The 27,973-nt window shown below is 43.6% G+C and overlaps 1 protein-coding gene across 1 annotated transcript in view; it reads left to right on the top strand.

Moving 5' to 3' along the window:
- The window catches only part of GAREM1 (GRB2 associated regulator of MAPK1 subtype 1), a 191,120-nt gene that overhangs the window by 154,514 nt on the left and 8,633 nt on the right, over positions 1 to 27,973 (top strand). Inside the window, exon 4 of the mRNA XM_088469574.1 lies at positions 14,251 to 15,426. Within this exon, the coding sequence (XP_088325700.1) occupies positions 14,251 to 15,426 (1,176 nt within the window). The remainder of the gene's footprint in view (positions 1 to 14,250; positions 15,427 to 27,973) is intronic.

Consider the following 27,973-nt stretch of genomic DNA (forward strand, 5'->3'; position numbering starts at 1 on the left):
TAGTTTATACTCACCAGCTTTGTGGAGCTCCCTGGTACGTGCAGGAAGACGAGCAATGAGGCAGCAATAGCTCAGTCTCGCTTCTGGATATTCAGACATGGGCAGTAAGTTGTAATGCAGAAAAGAGGGGGCGAGCTGATGCACACTCTAAGTACTAAGAATAATAAATATCAAATATATATATATATATATATATATAATAAACTATCAATTAACATGGTTTTATATAGAAGTTCTTAGTACATGTTTGGACAAATATGTTTGCCCACTTACCACGTCACTGTGACCTCACCAGGTGGGTCCTTAACATCCCTAATACTGACACATTGTATAAATTTATCTAGGACTTACCTGAAATAGTGCCCATTATATGTAGTTCTAATGCAGAAAAAAGGGGGGATGAGGTCACCGTGAAGTGGTTGGTGGGCAAACATCTTTGGCCAAACATGTACTAAGAACCTCTATATAAAATCATGTTAATCATAGGTAACTAGCTTATTCTTTACTGAATCCTTATGCTATAGTTTCAAATGCCTTATGATTTGAAATAGTTAAATTGTATTAAGGATTCTCTCGGTCTATTGACTAAATTGAATGCTTGATGTATTTGTAGCCTTAGATGTATGGTATGTGGTCATTGTTGACTTAAGCCATTTTTATTGCTAGCTTTCTCTGGCTGGCCAATTGGGGGTTTTCATTAATTAGTGTCCACACTTGCTTGCATCCCTGTTTAAGTGTCAGTAGTTTGGCTGGTATAACCTTGTCTGGGTGCAGCTTTTCTAAGTGCAGTGTTTTTAAGTGCATAACTAGCGTTAGACCTGCGCTAAACCGAGGAGAAACAGAAGGAGAAAAGGTCCATCAAGCAACAAACCTCAACAATCTAAAGACTCAGACTATAACTGGACTCCCTGTACATTCACGGCAAGAACACTTCTATTGCTATTAATAATGCTGGCCTTCTGATTCTCGCTTACAATTCAATGCTTATCGTACTTTTTCCCATGTCAGTTTACATCTATCTACTTTGAAACACTGTCCTTTATCCCAGCTCTCTTGCCTAGCCTCACATCCTCTATCTGCTTACAATCTGCATTATTTTTCAAATTCTGCACACATTAGAACCCCACTTTTAATACCCTATAACAGTCTTGTTAATCTGCGCACATATTGATACACTGTTTTTTTTCACTTGCATTCATACAAATCTCTTGCACTCATATCTCATTTACAATTCCAAATTTCATTCCTCTTGTTTACTTATAAACACCATGACAAGGTTTTCGTCAACTCCCTCCTTCACTCAGTCTCTACCTAATCCTCTATTCTGCCCCCTGCTTCCACCTTTATCCTTTCCCCCTTATCTCTTCCACCTCCTCCTCCCCTTCTCCCCTCTCCTCTGTCTGCCTACTCTTCCCTCCTCTCCCATTACTCCACTTTCTTCCTGTTCTACCCCCCCTCTGTCAGCAACGACCTCCTTGCTGCCATATCCAAGGGCCACTACTCTCTGCTCATTCTCCTTGACCTCTCTGCTGCATTTGACACTGTAGACCACCCTCTCCTCCTGCAAATCTTTTACTCTCTCGGTCTACGTGACACTGCCCTCTCCTGGCTTTCCTCCTACCTCTCTGATCGTTCCTTCGCTGTGTCCTCTCATGACTCCTCTTCCCCTCCACTTCCACTAAAGGTAGGATTTCCCCAAGGTTCTGTTCTTGGACCTCTCCTTTTCTCCCTATATACATCCTCTTTAGGCGAACTCATTAACTCCTTTGACCTCCAATATCACCTCTATGCAGATGATACTCAAATTTACCTTTCCACCCCTGAGCTCCTTACCCGTATCTCCAACTGTCTCTCGGCTGTCTCTTCGTGGATGTCCCAGCGCTTTCTTAAACTTAACATGTCTAAGACTGAGCAGATCATCTTCCCTCCCTCTTCCACTACATCACTTTCCACAATTTCATTATCTATTGATGGCACAACTATCTCCTCTAGCCCCAAAGTGCGCTGTCTTGGAGTTATCTTAGACTCCTCCCTCTCTTTTAAACCACACATTCAGCACCTCTCGCAGTCCTGCCGTTTTCACCTAAAAAATATCTCCAGGATTAGACCCTTCCTCACCCAGGATGCCACTAAAACCCTCATCCACTCACTGGTCATATCCAGATTGGACTACTGTAACCTTCTCCTAGCTGGCCTCCCAGTCTCTCACCTCTCTCCACTACAATCTGTTCTTAATGCTGCTGCTCGGCTCATCTTCCTCTCCAGACGTTCTACATCTGCTTCCCCTCTCCTTCAAGCCTTACACTGGCTCCCCTTCCCCTTCAGATGCCAATTCAAGGTTCTTACATTCGCCTACAAAGCCCTCACCAAATCCTCTCCCGCATACATTTCTGACCTTCTCTCCCTTCACACTCCCGCCCACCCACTTCGCTCAACTAATGCATGCCGCCTCTCTTGCCAACTGATTACTTCCTCCCACTCCCGCATCCGAGATTTTGCCCATGCTGCTCCCTTCCTCCCACTCCCTCTCCCCATCAGACTCTCCACCTCTCTACAAATCTTCAAACGGGCTCTCAAGACCAACTACTTCATCAAGGCCTTCCAGCACTCATCCTAACCCACCTCATGCTCTTTCCTTCCTATCTTCCCCTTCTGTGTCACGCCTGTCTGTCTGCCCCTCCCCTTAGAATGTAAGCTCTCATGAGCAGGGACCTCTTCCCTCATGTGCTTGTTTTTACATTTTCTTCTACTCTCTACTCCCCATAGGGCACCTAACACGTGACTGCCAACTCTCAGCAGCGTATTGTGAGTGCTTTAATCACTCTTTCAGCAATGTATATAAGTTGTGTCCTTGTCCTGCACTGTAATGTACTGTAAGTTACTTGTTTCTTGTTCACCTATTAGTTCTATGTACTATGTAAGGCGCTGCGGAACACTTGTGGCGCCATATAAATAAAGGATAATAATAATAATAATTGATAGTTTATTATATATATTTTTGATATTTATTAATCTTAGTCCTTAGAGTGTGCATCAGCTTTCCCCCTTTTTTCTGCATTAGAACTACAGGTCTCAGCATGGTAGCACCTCTTATAATGTTGTAATTAGGATGTGCACCCCCCCCCTCCCCCCTTTTTTTCCCATGGGCAGTAAGCTGCTCAGGAAAATATCTAATAGAGGCATGCCTCGGAGTATGGAGGGCGTGCCTTAAGCACTGGTGGACACCTTGGATGTGTCATGTGACCAGGAAGCGCACTGCAGTGATTAGAGATCAGAGCTCAGTCAGCAGCAGCAAGAGAAGACAGTGATGCAGGTAGGAGAATCTTTAGACACTGAAGCTTAGTGTAGTGAGTGGAGAGGTACAGTGAGTAGGGGGTGAGACAGGCTCCCAGCACTCAGACCCATCTCCATGTGTGCCTCCACAGCCATTGACCTCATTGCATGTCACTGCAAGGGTAATGCTGAGACAGTAGGTGCTAAAGGGATGGGATGTACTTGGTAGAGTGCAGAGTGCTTGAAAGATTGAAGGCTGAGAAAGATTTTGATCAGGTGGGTAAGGCAGAAGTGAGAGGTGGTTATCGCAGGTCGTAGCTAGATTTGATGGAATGAATGTATGAGTAGGTGTGTGAGAAACTATAATTGGATTCTGGAGGTTAATAGAGCAAGTGCAAGAATTTGCTCAGTGTTGGAAATGTTGTACTGTAAGTAGGTGGCGGCAGTTGGACACATGGCATAAAAGGGAAATGTTGAGGAAGGCGATGTAGATTTGCGTGTCATCTGCATAGAGATGGTAGTGGAGGTTGAAGAAGTGTATTAATTCGCTCAGAGAAGGGATTTAAAGATAGAGCAGAGCCTTGAAGGACCCTAAGAGATGGTGGGAGTGCAGAGAAGGACGTGCTAGAAGTAGAGACAGTGAAGGACTGTCAAGAAAGGGGAGAGGTAAACCAGCAGAGCACAGTCCCACAAACCACAAGGCAATGTAGGTAGTGCAGTTCTGATGAAGTGTAGAGGTTGAGGAGGGAGTTAAAGTAGGTGAAATAGTGGTATACAAGCCTTTCATGTAGTTTGGATTCAGAGGCGAGAAATGATTTCCTGAGGATTGGAGAGATTAGTGCATGTGTGACGATGGGAAGTGCTAGCTGCGTTCTTGCCCACTCTCCTGGAACATACAGGAGACTCAATTTTTGTGCAGTCCCACTGACTCACAGGACAGCAGGGCACCCTCTTATCCCACCCACTTCCTAGTGAATTGGCAGGACAGATGGCATTACGACATGATTCTTTATGTAATTAGTCCCGGAAGGGAATTACAAAATGTTGGCAAGTGTAAATAGATGTGGGCAAGCAATGATATTAAAATGTATTTCCAGAAACCGAGATAGATAGATAGATAGATAGATATATATATAATATAATAGCGCATATATATTAGTGTAAAAATAAAAGAAAAATAAACTGGATGAGAAATGAAAAAAAGAAGAAAGTGAAAAATAACTTCCTTATTGAACAACTTTCAATATGCTGCTGGACCGGTTGCTGTCAACACTACCCAGCCAGTAGAGTGAGTATATAAAGCTGCAGTTATTTCCTGGTTTGTTGGACAGGAAATGATTAGAGGTGTTTAGATAGCACAACTTGTGAATAGTTTCCTCTCAGGAAGCACTAGAAATAATATCCAGACTTCCACACTTAGATTGTGCAGTATTGTTGTAATTGTCCATAACAAGAGCTTGCTGCAGGCTTATTGTAACCGTCTGCCTGGTAGACAGCTGTTATTGTGTTCCCTATTTCCTGCACACCAATTACCATGGTAATGATTAGCTTGCTTGTCTTATCCATTAGTCCATGGTTGGCAGTGGCATTTTATTCCTAGATTTGCAAGTGTGTGTGAATGTGACAACATGACGCGAGCATTCTGCAACTAATGAAATCAGCAGTTATCAGCTCTACACACTTTAATTGGAAATGTCCTTGCTGCTGTTTTCTTCCATGTGCTATGCATTGTATTTAATAGCCTACGAGTGTCAGCTCTTTGTACTGTGAAATGGTACAAGTCTTTTCATAATACATTTCTACAGCTTCATAACAGCACTCTCATTTGCCATCTGCTGTATTCTACAAAAGTACATTAAGTATTAATTCCCTTCTGTCACCCTCATTTTATAATGTGATCCTTATAAATACTGTATGGCCATTGTGCCCTGTGTGTTTTAACCAGGTGGCATAAAGGGAGCACTATATGTTTTCCTACACTGAACTTTGTATACAATGTTTGGATTTCCCTGACCGCTAATGTTGTCATTTTGTCGACATTCACAATGTCACAATGACATTGTGAATGTCAACAGTTACAATGTCGATATTTCAGGTTTTATCGTTGGGGCTGGGGCTCTAACTGTAGAAAAATTTTATGTCGACTGTTGACCTTATGTCCGTGCCGACATACTGAATATCGATATCAAGACCTTCTGAATGATGACATTTTGTACCACACCCCTTTTAACACATTGACATTCATTTAAAGGAATACTTGGCTAGTAACCCTTATTCACCAAGAACCCTGCTCCAACCCGGGACACTGACCACGGACTGAGCATAGGTGGTAGCCGGGTTTTACCCCTTACACTTGTGGCTGGACCCAGGTTAGATTAGAATACACTTCTGTTAGTGCTTATGGCCTGATGTTTATAAGGGTAGTGCTTTTTGTCACTTCGTAAATAAACCCCATGATGTCTAATGGTAAACGTTTTTCCAGAATGCGCATGTTGAAATGTATCACCCATGATTAGATACGGACAGGTGGTACACATAAATCTAAAAGTAATATTTTCTATGCAAAAAATGCTGAGGTCTACTACTACCCACATTAGTTACATCAGTCTTTACCAGGGAATCCCGTAAATGTTTGCCTCTACTGTAGTATGGCATTAAATTAACATCAGGGAAATTTAGCTCAGAATCTGATTGGGTAAGAGGCCAGTGTTTCTTTAGAGATTTTGATGATGCAATCACTACCCTGGGTGTATGAAGTCATGCATTGCAAAAATGGCTTCTTAGCATCTTTCGTCATCATACTCAGAAACAAACTCCTATCAAAAGATAATACAATGGTTCCTAAACTGTATGCCGCAGCTCCCTGGGGTGCAGCGATGCTGTAACTGCGGTACCGCGGCCATTGTATATTTTTTAATGTAAAATATAATTTTCTTTGTGCGCGGGTGGGAGAAGGGTTGGCGGCGCGGTGTTGAGCAGCGGAATAGATGTCACTGTAATGCATCTGGCAGTAAATCCTGAGGCTGCCGCTTGCTGAATGGGGTCATACAATGCAGTGCATTGTGGGAGATCAGACAGGAAGGATCTGATCTGAGGAGCGATGCTGTAGAGCCATGCTGACTATCACAGCTAAAGTTAATTAAAGGGGGGGCAAAGGGAGAGAGAGAGTGGGAGCAATGGGTAAGAATAGCACAGTTTTTCGCTTTCTTTTTCTGTTTTTAATACTTATTACTACTTAAAAAACGGGACTGCTCAGCAATTATTTTGGCTTAGGGGTGCTTTGAAAAAATTTTGAAGACCCTAAGGGTGCCTCAAACTGAGAGAGTTTGGGAACCACTGAGATAATACCTTTTGTTTAGCTTGTGCTAATATCCAGGGATAATGACCTCTTAATCAAATCTGAGCCATAGTGTCTATCCGAGCTTCCTCTAGAACAACGGTGTCAAACTTGTGGCCCTCCAGCTGCAGTGGAACTACGCATCCCAGCATGCACTGCCACAGTTTTGCTATGGGCATGCTAAAACTGTGGCAGGGCATGCTGGGATATGTAGTCCCACAACAGCTGGATGGTCACGAGTTTGACACCTCTGCTATACAAGGTCACTATTAATATGTTTTACTCAAAGAGATTGTAAATATGGGACTCCCAAATGTAAAGATTTCGGATAGAAACTCTTGAATCTCAAAAGATTATAACGATCAGTCTCTTTTGAAAACATCAATGTAGTTACAAACTGGCCGTGTCTAGTGATTTTAACCTCTAGATAATTTACTTCAGTATAACTGATGGTGAAGGTAAATATAATAAGCTCATTCTTCAAATTATGTTAGTCAATTTACTTAGTAAATGCTTCCTTCGTGCCCTGCAAAATATGAGCAGATCATCAATAAAGTGAGTGTAGAATAGAATATGCTTAGAGAACACACACATATTGGCATAGGCAGGTACCACAGCGGATCCCATTGCACAACTTATTAGCTGCAAATAAAAATTTGCCATCTTATAGAAAACATTATTTTGTAAGAACCATGAGTAAGAGTTCATGAATCAAGTTCCAATTTGGACTATCATATTACGGATGCTGAGATAGAAAGAGCTTCACCTTCTTCATGGGGGATAACACATACAGCCATGGCCAAACATTTTGGGAATGACACAAGTATTGGTTTTCACACAGTTTTCAGTCTTTTTAGACCTTTTTGTCCGATGTTACAATGGTATACTGAAGTGTCAAAGGCTTTTATTGACAATTACATCAAGTTTATGCAAAGAGTAAATATTTGCAGTGTTGACCCTTCTTTTTCAAGACCTCTGCAATTCACCCTGGCATGCTGTCAATCAACTTCTGGGCCATATACTGACTGATGGTCGCCCATTCTTGCCTAATCAATCCTTGGAGTTTGTCAGAATTTGTAGTTTTTTGTTTGTCCACCCGCCTTTTGAGGAATGACCACAAGTTCTCAATGGGATAAATGTCTGGGGAGTTTCCTGGCCATGGACCCAAAATTTTGATGTTTTGTTCCCCGAGCCACCTAGAGCACCTTGCCATAAGGCAAAAGTGATAACTATCATGCTGGAAAAGGCAGTGTTACTCACCAAACTGTTCTTGGATGGTTAGGAGAAGTTGCTCTTGGAGGGTGTTTTGGTACCATTCTTTATTCATGGCTGTATTCTTAGGCAAAATTGTGAGTGAGCCCACTCCCTTGGCTGAGAAGCAAACCCACACATGAATGGTCTCAGAATGCATTACTGTTGGCATTCATGGGAAGTGTATTATTTGGAGCTGAACTAGATAAGTGGATTTCTCAAGCTACAGGAGGTAAATCCACTTATCTTCCTTCTGCGGCTCCTCCCCCCTAGAAGGTCTTACTCTGGACCCTCGTTTCAGTCCTTTTATGCTCTGGGACATTCACATGGTCGCTTCAGAGGAGGACTATCAACTTCCCGTGGTTCCAGAGGACGTGGCAGAGCTGCAACAATGCCTGCTCAACAGAAGGTTAAGTCTACTACCAAGCCTAGTGCATGACAGGCTTTCCTCTCATCTGGGGGACCCCAGAGTGGGACCGCGTTTTCTTCAGAGTAGTATAGACGGAATCTTGCTCGGACGTTTGGGTTCGGGATCTCATCACTTGGGGACACAAGCTCGCCCTTCAGTTTCAAACTCCATCTCGGTTTTTTACCACAGGTTTGACAGTTTCCAACGTCAGGAGTGTCGTTTCACAGCAAGCTATAGACAAGCTTTTGTCTGCCAGGGTGGTGGTCCATGTTCTCGGACATCAGATCGGACAAGGTTTTTACTCCAGTCTCTTCGTGGTTCTGACGCCAGACCATTCGGTCAGACCTAATCTGTACTTGAAAGATCTCAATCCCTACCTAACTGTTTTCAAGTTCAAGATGGAGTCCCTTCAGATGGTGATTGCGGGCCTATTTATGATATCTCTAGATATCAAGGACGCCTACCTTCACATCTCTATCTGGCCGCCTCACTAGGCGTTTCTGAGATTCGCAGTTCGGAACTCACATTTCCAGTTTCAGCCCTTACCCTTCGGCTTATCAGTCCCCAGGGTATTCACAAAGGTCATGGCTGTGATGATGAGTATCCTTTGTAAACAGGGGATCACTATTATTCCTTACCTGGACGGTCTCCTGCTGAAGGCCCATTCCAGGGACCAATTACTGCAGAACATCACAGTGACTCACAGCCTACTCATTAGTCATAGGTGGATTCTGAATTTTCTCAAGTCTTATCTTCTACCGACACAGAGGCTACAGTTTCTGGGAATGATCATGGACACCTTATGTCAGCGAGTGTTCCTCCCTCGGGAAAAAGCAACTTCCATTCAGGAGATGGTGAGGACGGTCCTTCGACATCATTTAGTATTGGAGCATGTTTGCATTCGCCTCCTAGAGAAGATGGTTGCCGCATTCGAGGCCATTCCTTACGGACGCTATCACTCCAGGACGTTTCAGCTAGACCTCCTTTCTCAGTGGACAGGATCTCATCTTTTACCTTACCAATGAGTAAGGTTAAGTCCCAGAACTCGGATATCCCATCTCTGGTGGTTGAACTCTTTACGCCTACTGGAGGGAAAGAGATTTGGAGTGTGGGATTGGACTCTTCTCACCACAGACACGAGTCTGAGAAGATGGGGGGCTGTGATTCGGGAACATCACTTCCAAGGCCGCTGGACAGCACAGGAAGTGTGTCTGCTGATAAATATATTGGAATTGCTGGCAGTGTTTTACGCGATTCAGACAGCAGATCACTTGTTGCGGGGCCAAGCAGTCAGAATCCTGTCGGACAATGCCACAACAGTGGCATAAATAAACAGACAAGGCGGCACCAGAATTTGAGTGGCTATGAAAGAAGTAAGCCGGATACTAACCTAGGTGGAAAGGTTCGCAATGGCAATCTCAGCAATCTTCATTCCAGGCGTAGAAAATTTGGAGGCAGACTACCTCAGCCGGCAGGACGTGCATCCAGGGGAATGGGCACTACATGCACAGATTTTTCAACAGCTGGTCCAACGGTGGTTTCTTCCACGGGTCGACCTCATGGCATCCAGACAAAATCATCAACTGCCTCTCTACTGCTCTCGGACAAGAGACCCAGATGCAGTGGCAGTGGATGCACTGTCAACACAGTGACAGCTCCAATTTATCTGTTTCCTCTTCTCCCTCGGATTCTACAATGCATCAAAAGTGAGAAGGCCCCGGATTGGCCTCGCAGAGCTTGGTATTCCAGCCTTCAACTTCTGCTGATCGACAATCTGTGGCCCCTTCCTCTGAGAGAAGATCTCTTACTACAAGGTACTTTAGTCTATCCAGACCTAAAGCGGCTATGTTTGATGGTGTGGTTGTTGAAAGGGCCATCTTGAGACGTAAGGAGATCCCATCCAGGGTAATCCCTACTATGCTTAGAGCTCAGAAAAAAGTTATTTCTTAACATTACCACCATATTTGGAAGACTCATTTTTTATGGCGTAAAGGTAGAGGGGCTTCTCCTACAGAATTCAACCTAGCCAGACTTCTGCTTTTTCTGTAAGCAGGTTTCTCAGCCGGTCTGCGGTTGGATTCTCTGAAACTTAAAATTTCAGCTCTGATTGTATTCTTCCAGAAAAAGCTGGCCCTGATACCGGAGGTACGGACTTTTCTACAAGGTGTGATTCAGTTACAACCACCCTTTGTCCCTCCTACGGCTCCATGGGATTTGGATCACATACTTTCCTTCTTACAGTCTTCTCTGTTCAAACCTTTTGTAGTCAGTGGAGTTAAAATACCTTTCGTGGAAGTGTGTCGGAACTGGGAGCTCTATCCTGTCGTCCTCCTTACTTGGTATTTCACGAGATTAGAGTGGAACTCCGTACTAGAATGGGCTTTCTTCCAAAGGGGGTTTCGGCTTTCCACATCAACCAACCTATTGTGATACCGATTCTTCCACAAGTTTCACCTTCGTCAAGATCCTTTAATGTTGTCAGGGCTCTTCATATATATGTGGAGACGACTGCAGACATACATAAAACAGACACTCCTTTGTTTTGTATGATGCTGCTCGTCCTGATGGGCCAGCTTCCAAACACACTGGCCCGCTGGGTTCGTCTGACCATCAGACAGGCGTATATGTGGCCTCATCTAGGGAGCCTCTGCCTTCTATTACAGCACATTCCACTCGCTCAGTAGGCTCCTCGTGGGTGGCTGCTCGTGGGGTTTCCATGGAGTCTCTTTGCCCTGCTGCTACTTGGTCTGGCCGACATACCTTTTTTTGTTTTTATAGATTTGACACGTGTGCGGCCTCTGCAGCACAGTATGGTCGGTCTGTTTTGCATCGTTTTCAGCGCTCTCCTACCCGTGTTGGGAGCTCTGGGACGTCCCCACTGTCTCGAAGCCTCCAGTGTCCCCTAGTGGTTGAAGGAGAAAGCAACATGATTTTGGTACTTACCGATAAATCCCTTTCTCCAATTCCATAGGGGACACTGGACACCCACCCTGTGCTGTTCCTTCCTGTCAGGGTTGGGGCCATTTTATGTTATGACTGTTAGAGAATGGTTTGATGTCTCTGGTTGAGTTACTGTTTTTCAACTTTTTCATATGTTCTATGTACTTGCTTCGCCTCCTCCTCTTCAGTTTGTTTTTTCTCAGCTGTCCTCGGGCACAGTTTTCAAACACTGGGCTTGGAGAGGGGTATAGAGGAGGAGGAGCTCATCACACTTCTTAAAAATGTAAAGTGCCAGCTCCCACTCAGCACAGTCTATACTCCACTGTCTTGAAGCCTCCAGTGTCCCCTCTTGATTGGAGAAAGGGATTTATCGGGAAATACCAAAATCCTGTTTTCCATGTGTATCACACAAGCCAATTGAAACATATAGGCCATCTATGTGAATGGGAAAATACAGCACAATGCTAGAACACCAGCTCGTGTTAACCCATAATGGATCTATATACAATGTGCTTCAATAGAAATCAATTAACTCTTCAAGTGCAAACACTGAAATGGAACTAGAGGTTTTAAAATAATAATAAATAACAGATTGATGATCCCTATCCTGAAAAAAAAATATATGCTCTCAAACTTTTCAGACAGTGGAGCAATGCATGAATCTTTATACACTTTTTCAGATGTCCATGTGTATGTGTTCAGCATCCTTGGAATTAACCCCTATGTCTAATTTTGTATTTATAGTTGGCAAAACTACTATCACAGAGAGCCAGAGCCAGTGGTTGCTTTCTCGTCTGGCTGTGCTGGTTCACCGGGGCTCCATTGCGGACACTGTGGTTAGGTGCCTCCTTCGCTGGTCGGCGATCCCACTCCCCATCTGCTTCGGGGGACCAACGGCACCTCTCATCTCTCCTTCATGTTGTTGGTACTGGCGTTTCTTCCTCCCCTAGGGACACCACATGCCGCTCTGTTCTAAATTTAAAGGGACAAGCTTGCCAAGACGTAGCGTCACATTGGCGTTTAATTTGAACCACTCCCTATATAAGGTATTCTCTGGGCACTATCCAGTGCCAGAGTATTAGGCTCATTTCCTGTACTCCAGCATCTGTTCCTGTATTGAGCTCCTAGTGTGATTCCCAGTGTTCTGATCCAGTCCGTTTGATGATTCTCCTTGCCTGCTCCAATGGTACTGTTCCTAATGAACTCCTGGTTCAGACTTCGGTTATTCTTCTGACCTGATTTTGCCTGTCTCCTGGTACCACAATGTCCGCTTGATTCTTACCCGGTTCTTTTGACTATGATCCAGTATGCCTCACAGTGACCATTCTCACTATGTGCCTTCCATTCCTGCGGTGTCCACCAGCCCCATAAATACAGTCAAAGATTGTGACCTGTGTATTGGATGCAGCAGAGCCCAAACCCCTTTGCCAGGGGTCCCTGGTGAAAACCACCGATACATTAGACTCTGCACTTCCACTCAGGGTATTAGCAAATCCTACAAGTACAATCAACATCCATACCATCTCTACAAGAGTTGTGACAACTACTTTTTAGTTATATAACTAAATGTGAGATTCATACACTTAGTAAGTTCTAGAAACTTAAATAAAAACAAGACAGATTTAAATGTTTTCCTCTTTAAAATAAGTAATTGACGATCATAACTGACTATTAGGTAATCTTCTGTCTCTGCAAATATGTTTCTCCATCTGTTGGCTTCTCTTATCTCCCTCCTACGAACTACATAAATGAACAGTAAAAAAAACATTTGAGCATTATCTTAAAATGTCGTATGGTGTCAAATGATCTTAAATTCCCTTTCTGGTGAAACAGAAATAAAGGAGGTGATTAATAATGGGCACCCAATGTTGCAATTCAATAGGTTTTGGTGCGCCGATAAATTATTGCACTTGTCGTGCCCAATTAGACCAGGGTTTGCAGCATAAAACAGCTATACCCGTCTAAAGTCTTGGTGAGGGTGCCCAACCAGCAGGACTTTTCTGCAATGGTGCGAGCAGAAGCGCCAGCGGCTATCCGGCCCGAACAGAGCAACAATTCAATTGAATTCCCCCCACAGTGTTTTAGCTTGTGGTTTACAACAAATGTCCAGCATGTAACATGAAAATATTGTGGAAGGCTGAAATGGGTGTGGTATGTTAGGTCGACATTTAGAATGTCAACACCAGAATGTCGATATGGCTTTAGGTCGACATGTTCATAATCTTGATATTGCTCATGTCGACAGTTTGCATAGAATTTTTCTAATGTTAGTCTAACCCTAAAACTGCACTGCCAACATTGTGAATGTCGACATTCACAATGTCAACATAGTGACTATCGACATTGCACTTAGCACTGAATGTGTTAATTGTCCATGGGAAATAGTACAAAAAATAAACATTGTACAATGTTGAATACAGCTGACTGATTTAGCTGCATTGACAATCAATGTTTATTTTCAGACGTCTTTACATACATTAATTGATGCATACAGAATTGCCAGCGAAAGAGGAAATAAGGGGAAAACACAGCTCCGATATATTTAGTGCATGTAACTTGCTTACTTATCCCAACTGCCCTGTTCCAAAGCAAATGTTGCCTTTTATGTTGCCATGTTACTTTTTAATATTTTGCACTGCTGCGGTACGTATCGTACTACCATACCATGAGCTGCTCTGTGCCACTGTATAATATTCTGCAATCATACCTGACGTGCGTGATTAGACATTTTGTATTGAGACCCAGAAAATTGCATTAAAACAGTGTAATAATTTCTCTAAAATATAAGATGTATAGTTCAATATATTAGCGCAAAGTTATAACATAAAAAGTTTTATGTAATACCTTGAAAAGAGCTGTAACTTGTGTGTGTATCTAAATATATAGAGATCATTCTAGTTTCTTTTCACTCTTGGATATCTACATATTTTATCCTAGATGTTTATTTTTCTATGATATGTACCTTTTATTTTATGATTATTTTCTATGGTTATACACTGTTGATAGTAATATGTCAAATATAATTTGTTATGAATTTCAGGTTGCTTCGGGGGAGTGCAATGAAGACACTGAAGTTTACAACATCACGCTGTGTACTGGAGATGAACTCACACTAATGGGCCAAGCTGAAATCCTTTATGCAAAAACATCAAAGGAGAAGTCACGTCTAAATACCATTTTTAAGAAAATTGGAAAATTGAACTCAATCAGCAAGCTGGGGAAAGGCAAAATGCCTTGCCTTATATGCATGAATCATAGAACTAATGAAAGTATCAGCCTTCCCTTTCAGTGTAAAGGGAGGTTTAGCACACGCAGTCCACTAGAGATTCAAATGCAAGACGGAGAACACACTATCCGTAACATTGTAGAGAAAACACGATTGCCTGTAAATGTGACTGTACCTGGCCCACCTCCCCGTAACCAATATGATCTGCATTTTATACGAGAGGGACACCGGTACAAGTTTGTCAACATACAAACCAAGACTGTTGTTGTTTGTTGTGTACTGCGTGCCGGCAAAATCATTCCTATGCATTTTCCATTACATTTATCTGTCCCCAAGTTTAGCCTTCTTGAAAACGTAGCAAAAGGTGAAATGTGGCAGGATCCTGTAGTACAGCACTGGTATAACATATGCCAAGAACAATTCGATATAGAGGAATATTCCCGGGCAGTGAGGGATGTAAAAGCAGACTGGAATGAAGAATGCAAAAGTCCTAAAAAGAGTTATTGCTCTGGACACAGCCACATACCAAACTCCCTTAGCTATGCCCGGGACGAGCTGACCCAGTCCTTTCATAGGCTTTCAGTCTGTGTTTATGGAAACAACCTTCATGGAAACAGTGAAGTGAACCTGCATGGTTGTCGAGATCTTTGTGGGGACTGGGCTTTATTCCCACAAGATTCTCCCCAGTACCAAGATTCTGGTGATAGCGGAAGTGACTACTTATTTCCTGAAACTGGCGAGGAACCAGTAAGTCTATCAGCCAATCCAGAGCTTCCTTACGAGGAGCTATGGTTAGAACTGGGAACTGTAAAACGAGGAGGACAACCCCTCACCCGTTCACAAAGCGAGAAGAACAAATGTGATTCTTTCCGAGGCACAATTCATTCCAAGTGTGGCACATCCTCGCTCTCATCTCCTGGATCTCTCCTGAAAAGCAATTGTTTAGATGTATCCTTACCTCCGCCTCCAGTGCCTCCCAAATCAGAAGCTGTGAGTAATTATCAGAATTTGTACTTTGTATTTATTTCCATTTTCTTTATTTCTGGAATGCTATATACAGATGTGCCCTTTCTCATCTAGTCTCATTACGCCATGCAGCGCGATATGCCTGATGTGAGTGAGCCGCCAGGTCCCATGCAATTCATCTTTTTTGCCGTCTACATCGCAATGCGATGTGTCTAGGCTGCACCAGGAGACACTTCTGATTAATTTGATATGTGACACTTGTATATCTGTGTGCACTGAAAACGGAACTTGGTGTGGAAAAAAGCTGCGGCCGCTTGATTGTAGCATTTCGCTTGCTGTTTGAGAGACTATGTCGCACATATGTCTCATATGAAATGAATCAGCACAGTCCCCTGGTGCATCCTAGGCACATCTCATTGCGACTTAGACCAATTTTCGGTAAAAAAGACGCCCTATGCTAGCACAGTCTCAATGGACCAGGTGTGCCAAGAGGTGCTGTTTGGTGCGACTGCAGCAAAGAGGAGTGAGGACACATCTGTATATCTTACAAATGCAGAAGGTTCTCCTTGATCTTGACTGTGTCTTAAATGTGAAGTGTTTGGAACTTTAATGCATGCATGTTGAAATCTACATGACATCTGGTATCTTCACACTGAGAATGAAGCAATAAAATTTGAGGGTCATGTCCTGGGTGTGTGTTGTACAACAGTAACTTTGGTAACAATTAAAATATTTTTAGTTAAAAATGTTAACAAATGAAATCCCTAGCAAAACATCAAACATACTTAAGGCATGAGTGCCTTAAGTAGGTTTGGTCATATCTTCAGATAAAACATAATTTGAACAGGGCAAGTTTGATACCAGCTCTGCGGGGAGAACATTGTCCAAAACACAATCTGAACAATTTCCAAAGTCCTCGTTGATTTGTCTAAATGTTCAAAGCTTTGGAAAAGGACATTTTTGGGCCATTAAGCGATTCTTAGTTGTTACAAACATTTATGTTTACATTTCCTGAAGCATCTCTGTTCTTAATGTGCAATTTATCGTTCTTGCCAGGTGATATAGATACCCAAGATATTTGTATCTTGTTGGAGGGATGGAGCTCGATTGGGTACCCCTTTCCCTATTTTGGAGTGCCCTGTAATTACCTCATGCTGGCCCACTATTATCAAAGTATTAGCTGAAATTGTTAGTGAGGAAGTGCCAAAATGATCAGAGTTCTGGCTCCTCAGTTTGATAAATATACTATTTCCACATACAAGAAACCTGTTCTAAAGCACTTGATTAATGCAGCAAATGCGCCTGTACCTACTTCCTAGAGATCCTCACCTTCCCTCACATTAAAAGAATGGTTCAAAAGACTGTGGACCTTTTATTGTCTTCTAAAAGTTATAATAAAAATGTTACTATGTACAATAAAGCAACTGATAATTATGAATCGATCTTAATAGCGTCTCTTTAATGTAGTTAATTTTCTTTCTCATCTGTCCTTGTTGGAAGTATTTGGGGTTTACTTCTCACAACAATCCTTTCTCCATTCAGGCATCTGGGCTTGTTCTAAATAGAGGTCATCAGCTTTGATGAAGACCTTCTCATGGACATCAGGTGGAAGCCGTTGCTCTACAGCACACTACAGAGTATAGGACTTTTCTTTTTCTTACACTGAGCTTTTTCCCAAAGGAATCCAATAAATCTGCTCCTAGTAAGGTCTAGAAGAGGTACACCATTAACTTGGCCCTTGACCTCTTCTTCCTTTATTAATTTTAGCTTTCATTGTCTTTCCATTGTCATACCACCTACCTACACGTTCCCTTTTACCAGCCTCATGACACCCTTGGCTGGGACTGTTTAATGCAGAATCTTCTCCAGTGGAGCCGTTAGAGAAATAGCTGCATAGAGCAGATCTTTGGCTAGGGGAGGAAGGAGGTTAGTAATACTACATTCTAGTGCAGCGTTCACTCAGAATTGTTATTCTTTTGTTATTGTGTGTTTGGGAGATATCTGTCTAACCCTACATTTAATGTTTCTTGAAGCTTCTACGGATAAATATATAACTTTTATAAATAGAATAGCACTGGGCTCGACAAATCCCATGGGACAGGTTGCGTTGGCTACCAGATTTTGCTGCCTGGCTACCAGATTTTGCAGTGAGGGAGGAAGCAGATCCTCATCAGCTCTGGCGGAGATTCGTGCAGTGTTATCATGCACAGGAGTGCATGTGCTGAGTATCGCCTGCGGTGACTGCTGTGCCTGTGTCCATCCCGGCCTGCGCTGACGACTCCTCTCCATCCTGGCCTGCTCTGATCCCTGTTGTCTGTCCCAGTCTATGCTGATCCTCCTGTATGTCCTGGCTGTCTACTGTCTCCTATCTCCGGCTGCATAGAGCTCTACGGTAGTAGGGTCTATGCGTGGCCAGGGATTGCGGAACGGCTTCAGAGGGATAGTGGTGTGATCATAAGGGGAGGGGGGGGAGTTTGTTGTACTTTTTGGCACCATTGTTTTATGTGAAATGTGATCCGTTTTACTGGAGGGAGGAGCTGTACAGAGCAGTGAGCGGGCCTTTATGTTACTTTATCCGTTGACCTGTGACCATTTTGTAGACTAGTATAGTGTGTCTAAAGGTTGCATAATACACAGAGCTGTGCTCCTCACTCCTGTAATTTTTTTTGGGGGGGGGCGGTGGTCTGGCTCCTACAATTTCATCCTGGCTCCTAGATTTTAGAAAAATTTGTCAAGCCCTAGAATAGCATACAGATGACACATCATTGCTGCAGTCGCATTAAAAAGCCCCTCTCGGCGCACCAGGTCCCGTTAGACTCTGCAAGGCAACTAGGATGCATCAGCAGCCTGTGTTGATTCATTTGATATGACACCTGTATATCTGTGTGAGTCTGAGTCCCTGAATCTGTATAGGAATTGCTATGCAGCTTTTTTCATTCCAAGTCCCGTTGTGCCTCATATACACTCAGGTGCACACAGATATACAAGTGTCACATATCAGATTAATCGGCACAGTTGCATCACATTGTGACTTAGACGCATTTACTGCAAAAAAAAAAAAAAAAGAAGCCCAACGCTAGCAGAGTAGCATGGGACCTGGTGGCCGACTCACACCAGGCAAATCGTGCTGCGTGTATGAGTACACATATATATGGTAGTGAATATGTTTTGTTTGTATGTATTTTACAACATGTGCATCTTTTCAGTTATTGATGATATTGAAATTCACATATCTAATCCATGAATCCGCAATATTACAGTATATGTCATCTTGATCACACAGTAAGATAATGCATTAGTGTTTTATATTGTAATTGAGGGAATAACTTTAAGGGATACATCGTGTCAGTGGCGAGAACCCTGCATGCTGTGTATGGAAATTAATCTAGTGAGTTGTGGCCTAAAATACATTTTTGTAGCTGTGATATTGGGTGTGTTTGTGAATACGGATGAGTTGTACAGTGATAATTATAAATGCAACACACATAAGCTACAAATTACAGGTAGCATACACAGCTTTATACAGTGTTCTCAAACAGCCTCCCACACACATGTCAAGAATCCAAGAAGAATAGTTGGTCACAGCTATAATCAGAACACTCACCCCCACATCTGCATATGTATGGCTTGGAATTAGGGGGAAGGACGATATGTGCACATGTTACAGAGCCTCCAACGTGACTCCTTCCACTCCGTACAAAATGCTCTCATCCTTACTGCTTATTTTAATTACTTTAGCCTGGGCGTCTGCAATAGGAGGAGAAGTGAATAGTTCAGGAGCAGAACATTTTGTACTAGTTGGAAGGGGTCATGTTGAAAGGATAGATTGGGGAGAGTAGATATGTGGTGATGACACAGACAGTTATTGCCAGGGTGCTTACATTACTTCAAAGTCTTATAAACCTAATTCTTGGCTTCTGATAGGTCGGAGAAGGAACATACTGTAGTTTTACTAAACAACAGTTATAAATTTGCAAGACCATCATTACTTATACTGGGCATACACAGCAAGATAAAATGTCTGACAGACAGACATTTTATCTGGCTGGCTGCCAGCCGCAGATGTCCGCGGCATACACTGAGAGAGAGATCTCACAATGTATAGCCCGATATCTGCGCTCCGCCCCCGGGGAGGAGACATTTCCCTGTTCCTTCCGTAGGAAGGAACACAGGAAATGTCTGTCTGTTGGCCGCGCTGGGCATACACTGCCCGATGCGGCCGACAGTTACCAGGTAAATATAGCATCGGACGGGCATGCTGGACAATCCAGCATGCCCGACCGAGCAATATTTAACCCTCGGTTGCCCCCCCCACGCTACAATTATCGCGGCGATCCGCCGATATCGGGCGGATCGTCCCGATAATTGCAGCGTGTATGGCCAGCATTACTGTTCATGGCAAATAGTCTCACTTTAAATATTTAGATGTTCATTTGTATAAATAATACAGCAGCCCTCAGAAGATGCAAGAAGTAATAATATATGTATAAATAATAATCTCTTCGCTACTGTATCAACTATGGCATTATTAAATTTGTTGTCTTATTGTAGTGTTGATAATGAATATTATATTCTCCTATCGAGTAACTTTTACAACAAACGCCATTTCCCAGATATATCATTAAACCCAATTGTAATGCAGAGAAACGTGACGGAACAACAATTATTACATAAAGAACATTTTGAAATGGTGCCAACAATTTAATTTCTCAATAATGTAATTGCTGCCTTAGTGAGAGGACCTACTGTGGGCTAGTCTCTACTTGGAGTCACACCCATTAAATAATGCACACACATCTGCATTGTCATGAATTTTGTTGGCCAGTATTAATGGAACAGAATTTGAGAGTAGTAGAATCATTGATTTAGTATCGGATTTATGTTTTGTTACAGCGTCATCTGTAGTCAAATTTACATTTTGATTAATTTATGTTCTGATTAATTTACATTCTGATTAATTTGTCAATTATAAAGTAATAATTTAAGTCACAACTGACCAGTTGCAAAAAAGGACATCACCAGTCCCAGATTAAATACTATTAGAAAACTTTGTATTAAAATAATATGGGATAATACATTAAATTCTGAGATAGCGTCATATTTTTTTTTATATCTTTTAAAATAATGGGTATTATAGTACTTGTAGGTTTTTTTGCCATTTTACAGTATTAATTAGATTAAAAAACAAACAAACATATACTTATAACTGGAATTATAGCCCAATATTCCAATAAGGCTCACACCATTGACATTCCTGTAAAGCTTAAGCAGATCAGATTTGCTCCGTGTGTGCTTTCTTCCATGCGATCGGGAGGTCGAGGTCGGGGATTGCAATTTTTAAGAGACAAAATCCGACCTACCGATCCGACCGTTGCAGTTTATCAGCTAACCCCCCTGCATACACACTGAACAATTAGCGGACTTATCTACCCTATAAGTATATAGCGTGTACCCAGCTGTAGAAGTATTTGGGTTGTACAGGGGCGGATTGGGCCGCCGGGAAAGTGGGAGAGTTCCCGCTGGGCCGGTCCCATTCTCCCCTCTTCAGGGCCGGCTCACCCTGCACATGACTGATTCATAAAGCGGCCGGGCCGGCTGCAAAGCTTCCTGGATTTGCGTTCAGCTGTGGAACGCAAACAGGAAGCTCTCAACAGTCGCCAGCTCCGGCAGCATTGGAGGGGATGTCCTCATTAGCATTATCGATTATTGCCTTCCTGCTTCGTGTCTACAGTACGTTGCTGCATGCCTGGCTCTGCATATGAACGGTGCCTCATGGGAGTTGTAGTGTTCTGTCCAATTCCTGGAGTGCTAGTCTGTGACTTGGAAACTGCATTTCCCAGCATGCTTCGGTACCCAACAGCTTGCAAAGCTAGCACATGCTGTAACAGGAAGTGTCAGGATCACTGAGCAGGGCTGCCGATCTCACCACACACAGGAGACGATCTGGTCTGCGCAGCCCTTTTTATCTAAGCCTTCTGTTCAGTACCATTTTAGTAAATGTGATTACAATACACTTAACACAGTTCTGTCCTTTTCTTCTACATCTATCAGCCTCTGCTACACAACTATCTTCCTCTGCTACATCTATAACCCTCTGCTACATCTATCACCCTCTGCTACCCAAGTTTACTCTCTCATACTTGCCTACCTTCCCGATTTGGTCGGGAGCCTCCCGAAAATCGGGTGCCGCTCCCGACCTCCCGGGAAGGCAGGCAAGTCTCCTGGCAGCTGCCGACCCCTCCTGCCCCCCACCGCAATTACAGAAAAATCCTCGGCAGCGGGGGGCCTGTGACGCGATTCACGTCGAATCGTGTCATTTTTGCCCTGCCCCCTGCTTCACGCTGCCTGTAATATCGGCAGCGTGTAGCAGGGGCGGGGCCAAAATGACGCAATCGCGTGGCTCCGCCCCCTGCTCTGCACGCAAACTCTTGAAGTCTGGCCGGCCCCGCCCCCCTTTGCTGGCCACGTCCCCCCCAGTCAAGCCGATCTGGCTGCTCCCTCCCGGGAGGGGCAGCCAGATAGTCGGCAAGCATGTCTTCTCTGCTTACATCTATCACCCTCTGCTACCCAACTATCCTCTCTGCTACATCTATCACCCTCTGCTACCCAACTATCCTCTCTGCTTACATCTATCACCCTCTGCTACCCAACTATCCTCTCTGCTACATCTATCACCCTCTGCTAAACACTATCCTCCTCTGCTACCCAACTATCCTCTCTGCTACATCTATCACCCACTGCTACATCTATCACCCTCTGCTACCCAACTATCCTCTCTGCTACATCTATCACCCTCTGCTACCCAACTATCCTCTCTGCTACATCTATCACCCTCTGCTACCCAACTATCCTCTCTGCTTACATCTATCACCCACTGCTACCCAACTATCCTCTCTGCTACATCTATCACCCTCTGCTAAACACTATCCTCCTCTGCTACCCAACTATCCTCTCTGCTACATCTATCACCCACTGCTACATCTATCACCCTCTGCTACCCAACTATCCTCTCTGCTACATCTATCACCCTCTGCTACCCAACTATCCTCTCTGCTACATCTATCACCCTCTGCTACATCTATCACCCTCTGCTACCCAACTATCCTCTCTGCTTACATTTATCACCCTCTGCTACCCAACTATCCTCTCTGCTTACATCTATCACCCTCTGCTACCCAACTATCCTCTCTGCTACATCTATCACCCTCTGCTAAACACTATCCTCCTCTGCTACATCTATCACCCTCTGCTACCCAACTATCCTCTCTGCTTACATCTATCACCCTCTGCTACCCAACTATCCTCTCTGCTTACATCTATCACCCTCTGCTACCCAACTATCCTCTCTGCTACATCTATCACCCTCTGCTACCCAACTATCCTCTCTGCTTACATCTATCACCCTCTGCTACCCAACTATCCTCTCTGCTACATCTATCACCCTCTGCTAAACACTATCCTCCTCTGCTACATCTATCACCCTCTGCTACCCAACTATCCTCTCTGCTTACATCTATCACCCTCTGCTACCCAACTATCCTCTCTGCTACATCTATCGCCCTCTGCTACCCAACTATCCTCTCTGCTTACATCTATCACCCTCTGCTACCCAACTATCCTCTCTGCTACATCTATCACCCTCTGCTAAACACTATCCTCTCTGCTACATCTATCACCCTCTGCTATCCAACTATCCTCTCTGCTTACATCTATCACCCTCTGCTACCCAACTATCCTCTCTGCTTACATCTATCACCCTCTGCTACCCAACTATCCTCTCTGCTTACATCTATCACCCTCTGCTACCCAACTATCCTCTCTGCTACATCTATCACCCTCTGCTACATCTATCACCCTCTGCTACCCAACTATCCTCTCTGCTACATCTATCACCCTCTGCTACCCAACTATCCTCTCTGCTACATCTATCACCCTCTGCTACCCAACTATCCTCTCTGCTTACATCTATCACCCTCTGCTACCCAACTATCCTCTCTGCTTACATCTATCACCCTCTGTTACCCAACTATCCTCTCTGCTTACATCTATCACCCTCTGCTACCCAACTATCCTCTCTGCTACATCTATCACCCTCTGCTACATCTATCACCCTCTGCTACCCAACTATCCTCTCTGCTTACATTTATCACCCTCTGCTACCCAACTATCCTCTCTGCTACATCTATCACCCTCTGCTAAACACTATCCTCCTCTGCTAGGAGTAATGCACTTGCATGACAGGCAGTGCATTGGTGCCTGTCATAACAAGCAGCGTGGCCCATGAAGTATCTGTCATCATGAGATGAAAGCCGGCTGAGACAGAGCTGACAGCATAGGACGAGGATGTCCTTTGGGATCATCTCCCAAGTGATGTGAGTGATACTGGGAACTGCCCCTGTCCCCACAACCCAGAGTCAGGCAGCATTCCCCAGCTGCTGTGCAGGTGCCAGCATTGGCAAATCAGAGCGTGCTGGGACCTGTAGTGCCCCGGCATCTGGAGTTACCCATGCCTTCTCTTAAGTGATGCAGGGGGGTGAACAGTTAGAGCCCCCTCCTGGCTGCCCTGGCAGAGTGAGAGGACATGCCAGGGGAACCTGTTCTGTATGTCCCGGTCACATAGTCTCATTATTATACATAGTCTCATTATTATACAATACCCCTGTGTGCCTCTAACCCCCTACCCATGTGTACCTATGTCCACCCCACACCCATGTGTGCCTCTGACCCCTCTATTCATAACACCCACCCCACACAGCCCAAACTTTGACAAACAAATTGGTTTACACTCCAATTGAAGCCCCATCCCCGCTGTAGCTCCACCCACATTATCCACAGCTTCGCCCTTCCCCTTTGACAGACCACACCCCAATTAGGGCTGCTTCCATATTTGCTGGGCTGGTTTTCCGACCCAGTCCGCTCCTGGGGTTGTATATTTTGAGGTGTAAATGTCCTTATCTGAGCAAACCTATCTTTTCCTATTTTATATACAGTATTTTGTTACTCTTTCACTTCTAAGTTTTATAACAGCACAATTTATTATATCTGGGTGAGTTTTGTGTTGTAAAATAGAGAAAATGTTAGTAATATATAATTGAAATGGTCCCACCATTTGCAGGGCTCGCACGGGAGTCCTTGGTGCTTTATGTGTTCCCATCATTTTATAGGTCACACCCATCCACAAGAGTACCACACTGCCCTCCACCTGCCTTATCTAGTGTGTTGGCTGTAGCATTGTAGATAAGTAACACACTACCAGTCTTTACTAACATGTGAAGCTGCCGGCTTCTGCTCCCCAAGTTAGAAGCTCTCAGCTGTTGCCCCTTCATAGTACTGGCCGGCACTCCGTTTTGGGGTACTGAGGTGACAAGATAATGAATGAGTGACATTATGTCACTCTTTCACTATTTTAGGCACTCCCTACAACCAGGCCCTTGTCTGATGGTAACTTCGGCTCTGTACATCGGATTATGAGAAGACTATTTATATGTAAATTATAGTACTAATACACCTCCTGTTTTGTGAAGTATAGGATAGGACAAAATAGTACTCTGTAGTGCTATAAAGTAGTCAGGTCTTTGAATTAATTCATTGGTGTGTGTACAATAGAGATGAGCAACAGTTTCAAAACTGTCCTGCATTTGGCCACAAGATTTTGCATGTTTCACCTACGGACTGAATGAATTGATTATCTGTGTTCCTGATCTAGTCATCCAGCAAAATGTGAGTGTATTTATAGAGTGCAGGATGGTAAAGAAAGAGAATTCTGCACTTCTGTGACACGGCCTGTTCCAATACAATATTCAAAGCGTGTGTGTGTGTGTGTATATATATATATATATATATATATATATATATATATATGTATATATACTGTGTATGTGTGTGTGTATATATATATATATATATATATATATATATATAATACAAAGCTGCACATGCTCAAAATACAAAAATGGAGTGCAATGCACATAATCATGTTGCAGCAGGAAAAAAGGAGCCAGCACATCCAAGGTTCAATATCTGACAATTGTTTATATATCCATAAAGTGCATTCCAAAGTGCAAAACAATGAGGGGAGCCAATTAAAACAGCAGCAAAGCTCAAGCAATGCATATCATTTGTAGTGGCAAAGAAAACTGATACTTATCAGCAACATGTTCCCCTCAAAGAGACGGGATCAGCTCATGTCACAATGTAGCATCCATCCAGCATGTGAACACAGGGGGACATTTAGACCCGCTCGCGAGCAAAGGACGCTCGCAAGCGGGTCGATGTTGTGCGCATGCGCACGACGGAGGGAGTTACGTCGTACGCATGCGCGAGACCCGGCGAGCGACGAGGAATACGTCGCTCGGGGTCTCGCACCAAAGGGGGCATACTGTTGATGGTGAGTGACAGCACGCCCCCTTTGGTAGGCGTGCCGGGGGCATGGCTGCCAGACGGAACACCTACCATGGGAACGCCTACCGTCTGAAGCCGGCCCCACTGACATCAGTAATGATGTCAGTGGGAGTGATTTTGGCTCTGATAGAGCCAAAACCACTCCTGGGCTTGCGGCAGCGAGACCCTACCGCAGGACCGATGGTTGCGATGGTCTTGACCATCGCGACCATCTTTTTGGCCGCTCGCATATGCTGTGGGTGGTCACCCACAGCTATGCGAGCGGCCAGGAGGCCGCTCCATTTTCAGGGAGGAGGGCACTGATTCAGAGCGAGCGCTGTGGTCAGAGCGTTCGGCTCTGAATCAGGCCCACAGAACACAGCACATGTGTTCACATGCTGGATGCATGTTACATTGTGATTTGTCTTGACAAAGACCTTTGGGGCCGAAACATTGACTTTGGTGATGTTGAACAAATAAATCTTGTCTGTTTCTCATTTGAAAGCGGTGAGTGCCCTCATTTTGGCTTTTATACCATTAACATTGCACTATATTACTGGAATACCACTGGTATCTTCTGTAGTGGTGCACCCTGCCTAAATACTCACTAAGTGGATGTGAGTGCGGTCTCTCTATATCATATATATATATATAGAGAGAGAGAGAGAGGTACCGGTGCCAACTTAGATAAGCATACTATTTAAGAGGTGAATACGATTGAGCAAAATTATGTGTGCTACGTTCTCCCTATATGTCAGGGGTGTCATCTGGACCAAATATAATAGGGCATTTGGGATTACCCCTACGTGCAGTATGTGTAGGTGTACAGGTCTTTAGCGACTGACGTAGATAATACAAACCAATGTGTTAAAAGATACAAATGTATCATCAAAGTGCTTCATAAATCATATATAAGCATATGAGTAAAAAATATATAACAATTTATTAAATATAACATACAAACAAACAATTATAGACTGCTGAGCCTGTGCGTGTTTTCAAGGAGCTCTAGAAATGGCCTTTTAGGTCTAGGTAAGTGCAACAGGTGTATTGCACAAAGTAAATACTTAAAAGCTGGCCTTAGTACAGGTTCAATAAATACATAGGTAAGATATTTTAAAAGCACAGGAGAATGCACATAAAACTTTTCCATCAGAGCGGCAATAAGTGTTCTAAGAACTTTAAAAACACTCTAAAAAGTACAAAGTATAAGAAGGTTCTCTTAAATTTATAAGGTGCTTATCTTTAGTAGTTCATTAGGCAAGAGGCAGCTTCCAAACGCGTTTCATCCACTAGGGACTTCATCAAGGGATGCTGTTAGCAGGGGGGTGATCGCTCTTTGTACCCCATTTCAATCAGGACTCAATTTGCCTCGTTTGGATCATTCATGACATCACTTCCGGTTTGCAACATCTGGAATCATGTCCTTTAGTTCCAATATAGAATCGGCATCCATGCAGTGCCAGGGATTCTATGTGAACTCCCTCTGGATCACTAAGTGGTATTGCAAGGAGTCAAGGATATCTCCAGGGCTTGATGTCCAAAAGTTCTCCTTTCCCTGCGTTCACTGGCTTCCGCCCTTCCTGGAGTTACTTCTGCCCCGGTGTTGACGTCCTATCCGCTTGCTCGCGTCTGTGTTTTTAGGGTATGGTGCTTAGCTCCTTGTGCGGAGAACATCTTATTGCGCATGCGTAGATAAGGTGGATGCCGGGGCTTCATTGGTTGCTATGGCAGCATAGTTTCCATTTTGGCGTAGTCCATGCGCGGCTAGCGTTATGATGAAAAGAGGGGAGAATTTTAGCAAAACATATTTAGATACATATATATCCTCCTAATTCCTACTTCTTGAAGGGGTGCTACATGTTAGATGTCACTGCATGAATGCACATGAATTATGCCAAGATAATATGATGTATAGAGAAAATATAAATAGAAAAAATCTATAGTAGTGATCCAAGGTAATAATCAGATGGAGAAGAAAAAAAGGGGTGATAAATGAAATATGATGATAATGATAGTTATATGTATATCTAATATATACAATTCATTGGTTGGTTTGCTTGTTTGTCTGTCTGGTTATGCATTCGGACACCCCTGTACCGATTGCGATGAAACCAATTTGAGGTGGTCCAGTTGCATCCTCCCCAGGTTTTAGGGGGGTTAGGGTCCCGTTCGGACCTCTCTTTGGTGA

The sequence above is a fragment of the Taudactylus pleione genome, unplaced genomic scaffold (assembly GCF_031769625.1).
Source record: "Taudactylus pleione unplaced genomic scaffold, aTauple2 ptg000093l, whole genome shotgun sequence".
NCBI classification, from domain to species: domain Eukaryota; kingdom Metazoa; phylum Chordata; class Amphibia; order Anura; family Myobatrachidae; genus Taudactylus; species Taudactylus pleione.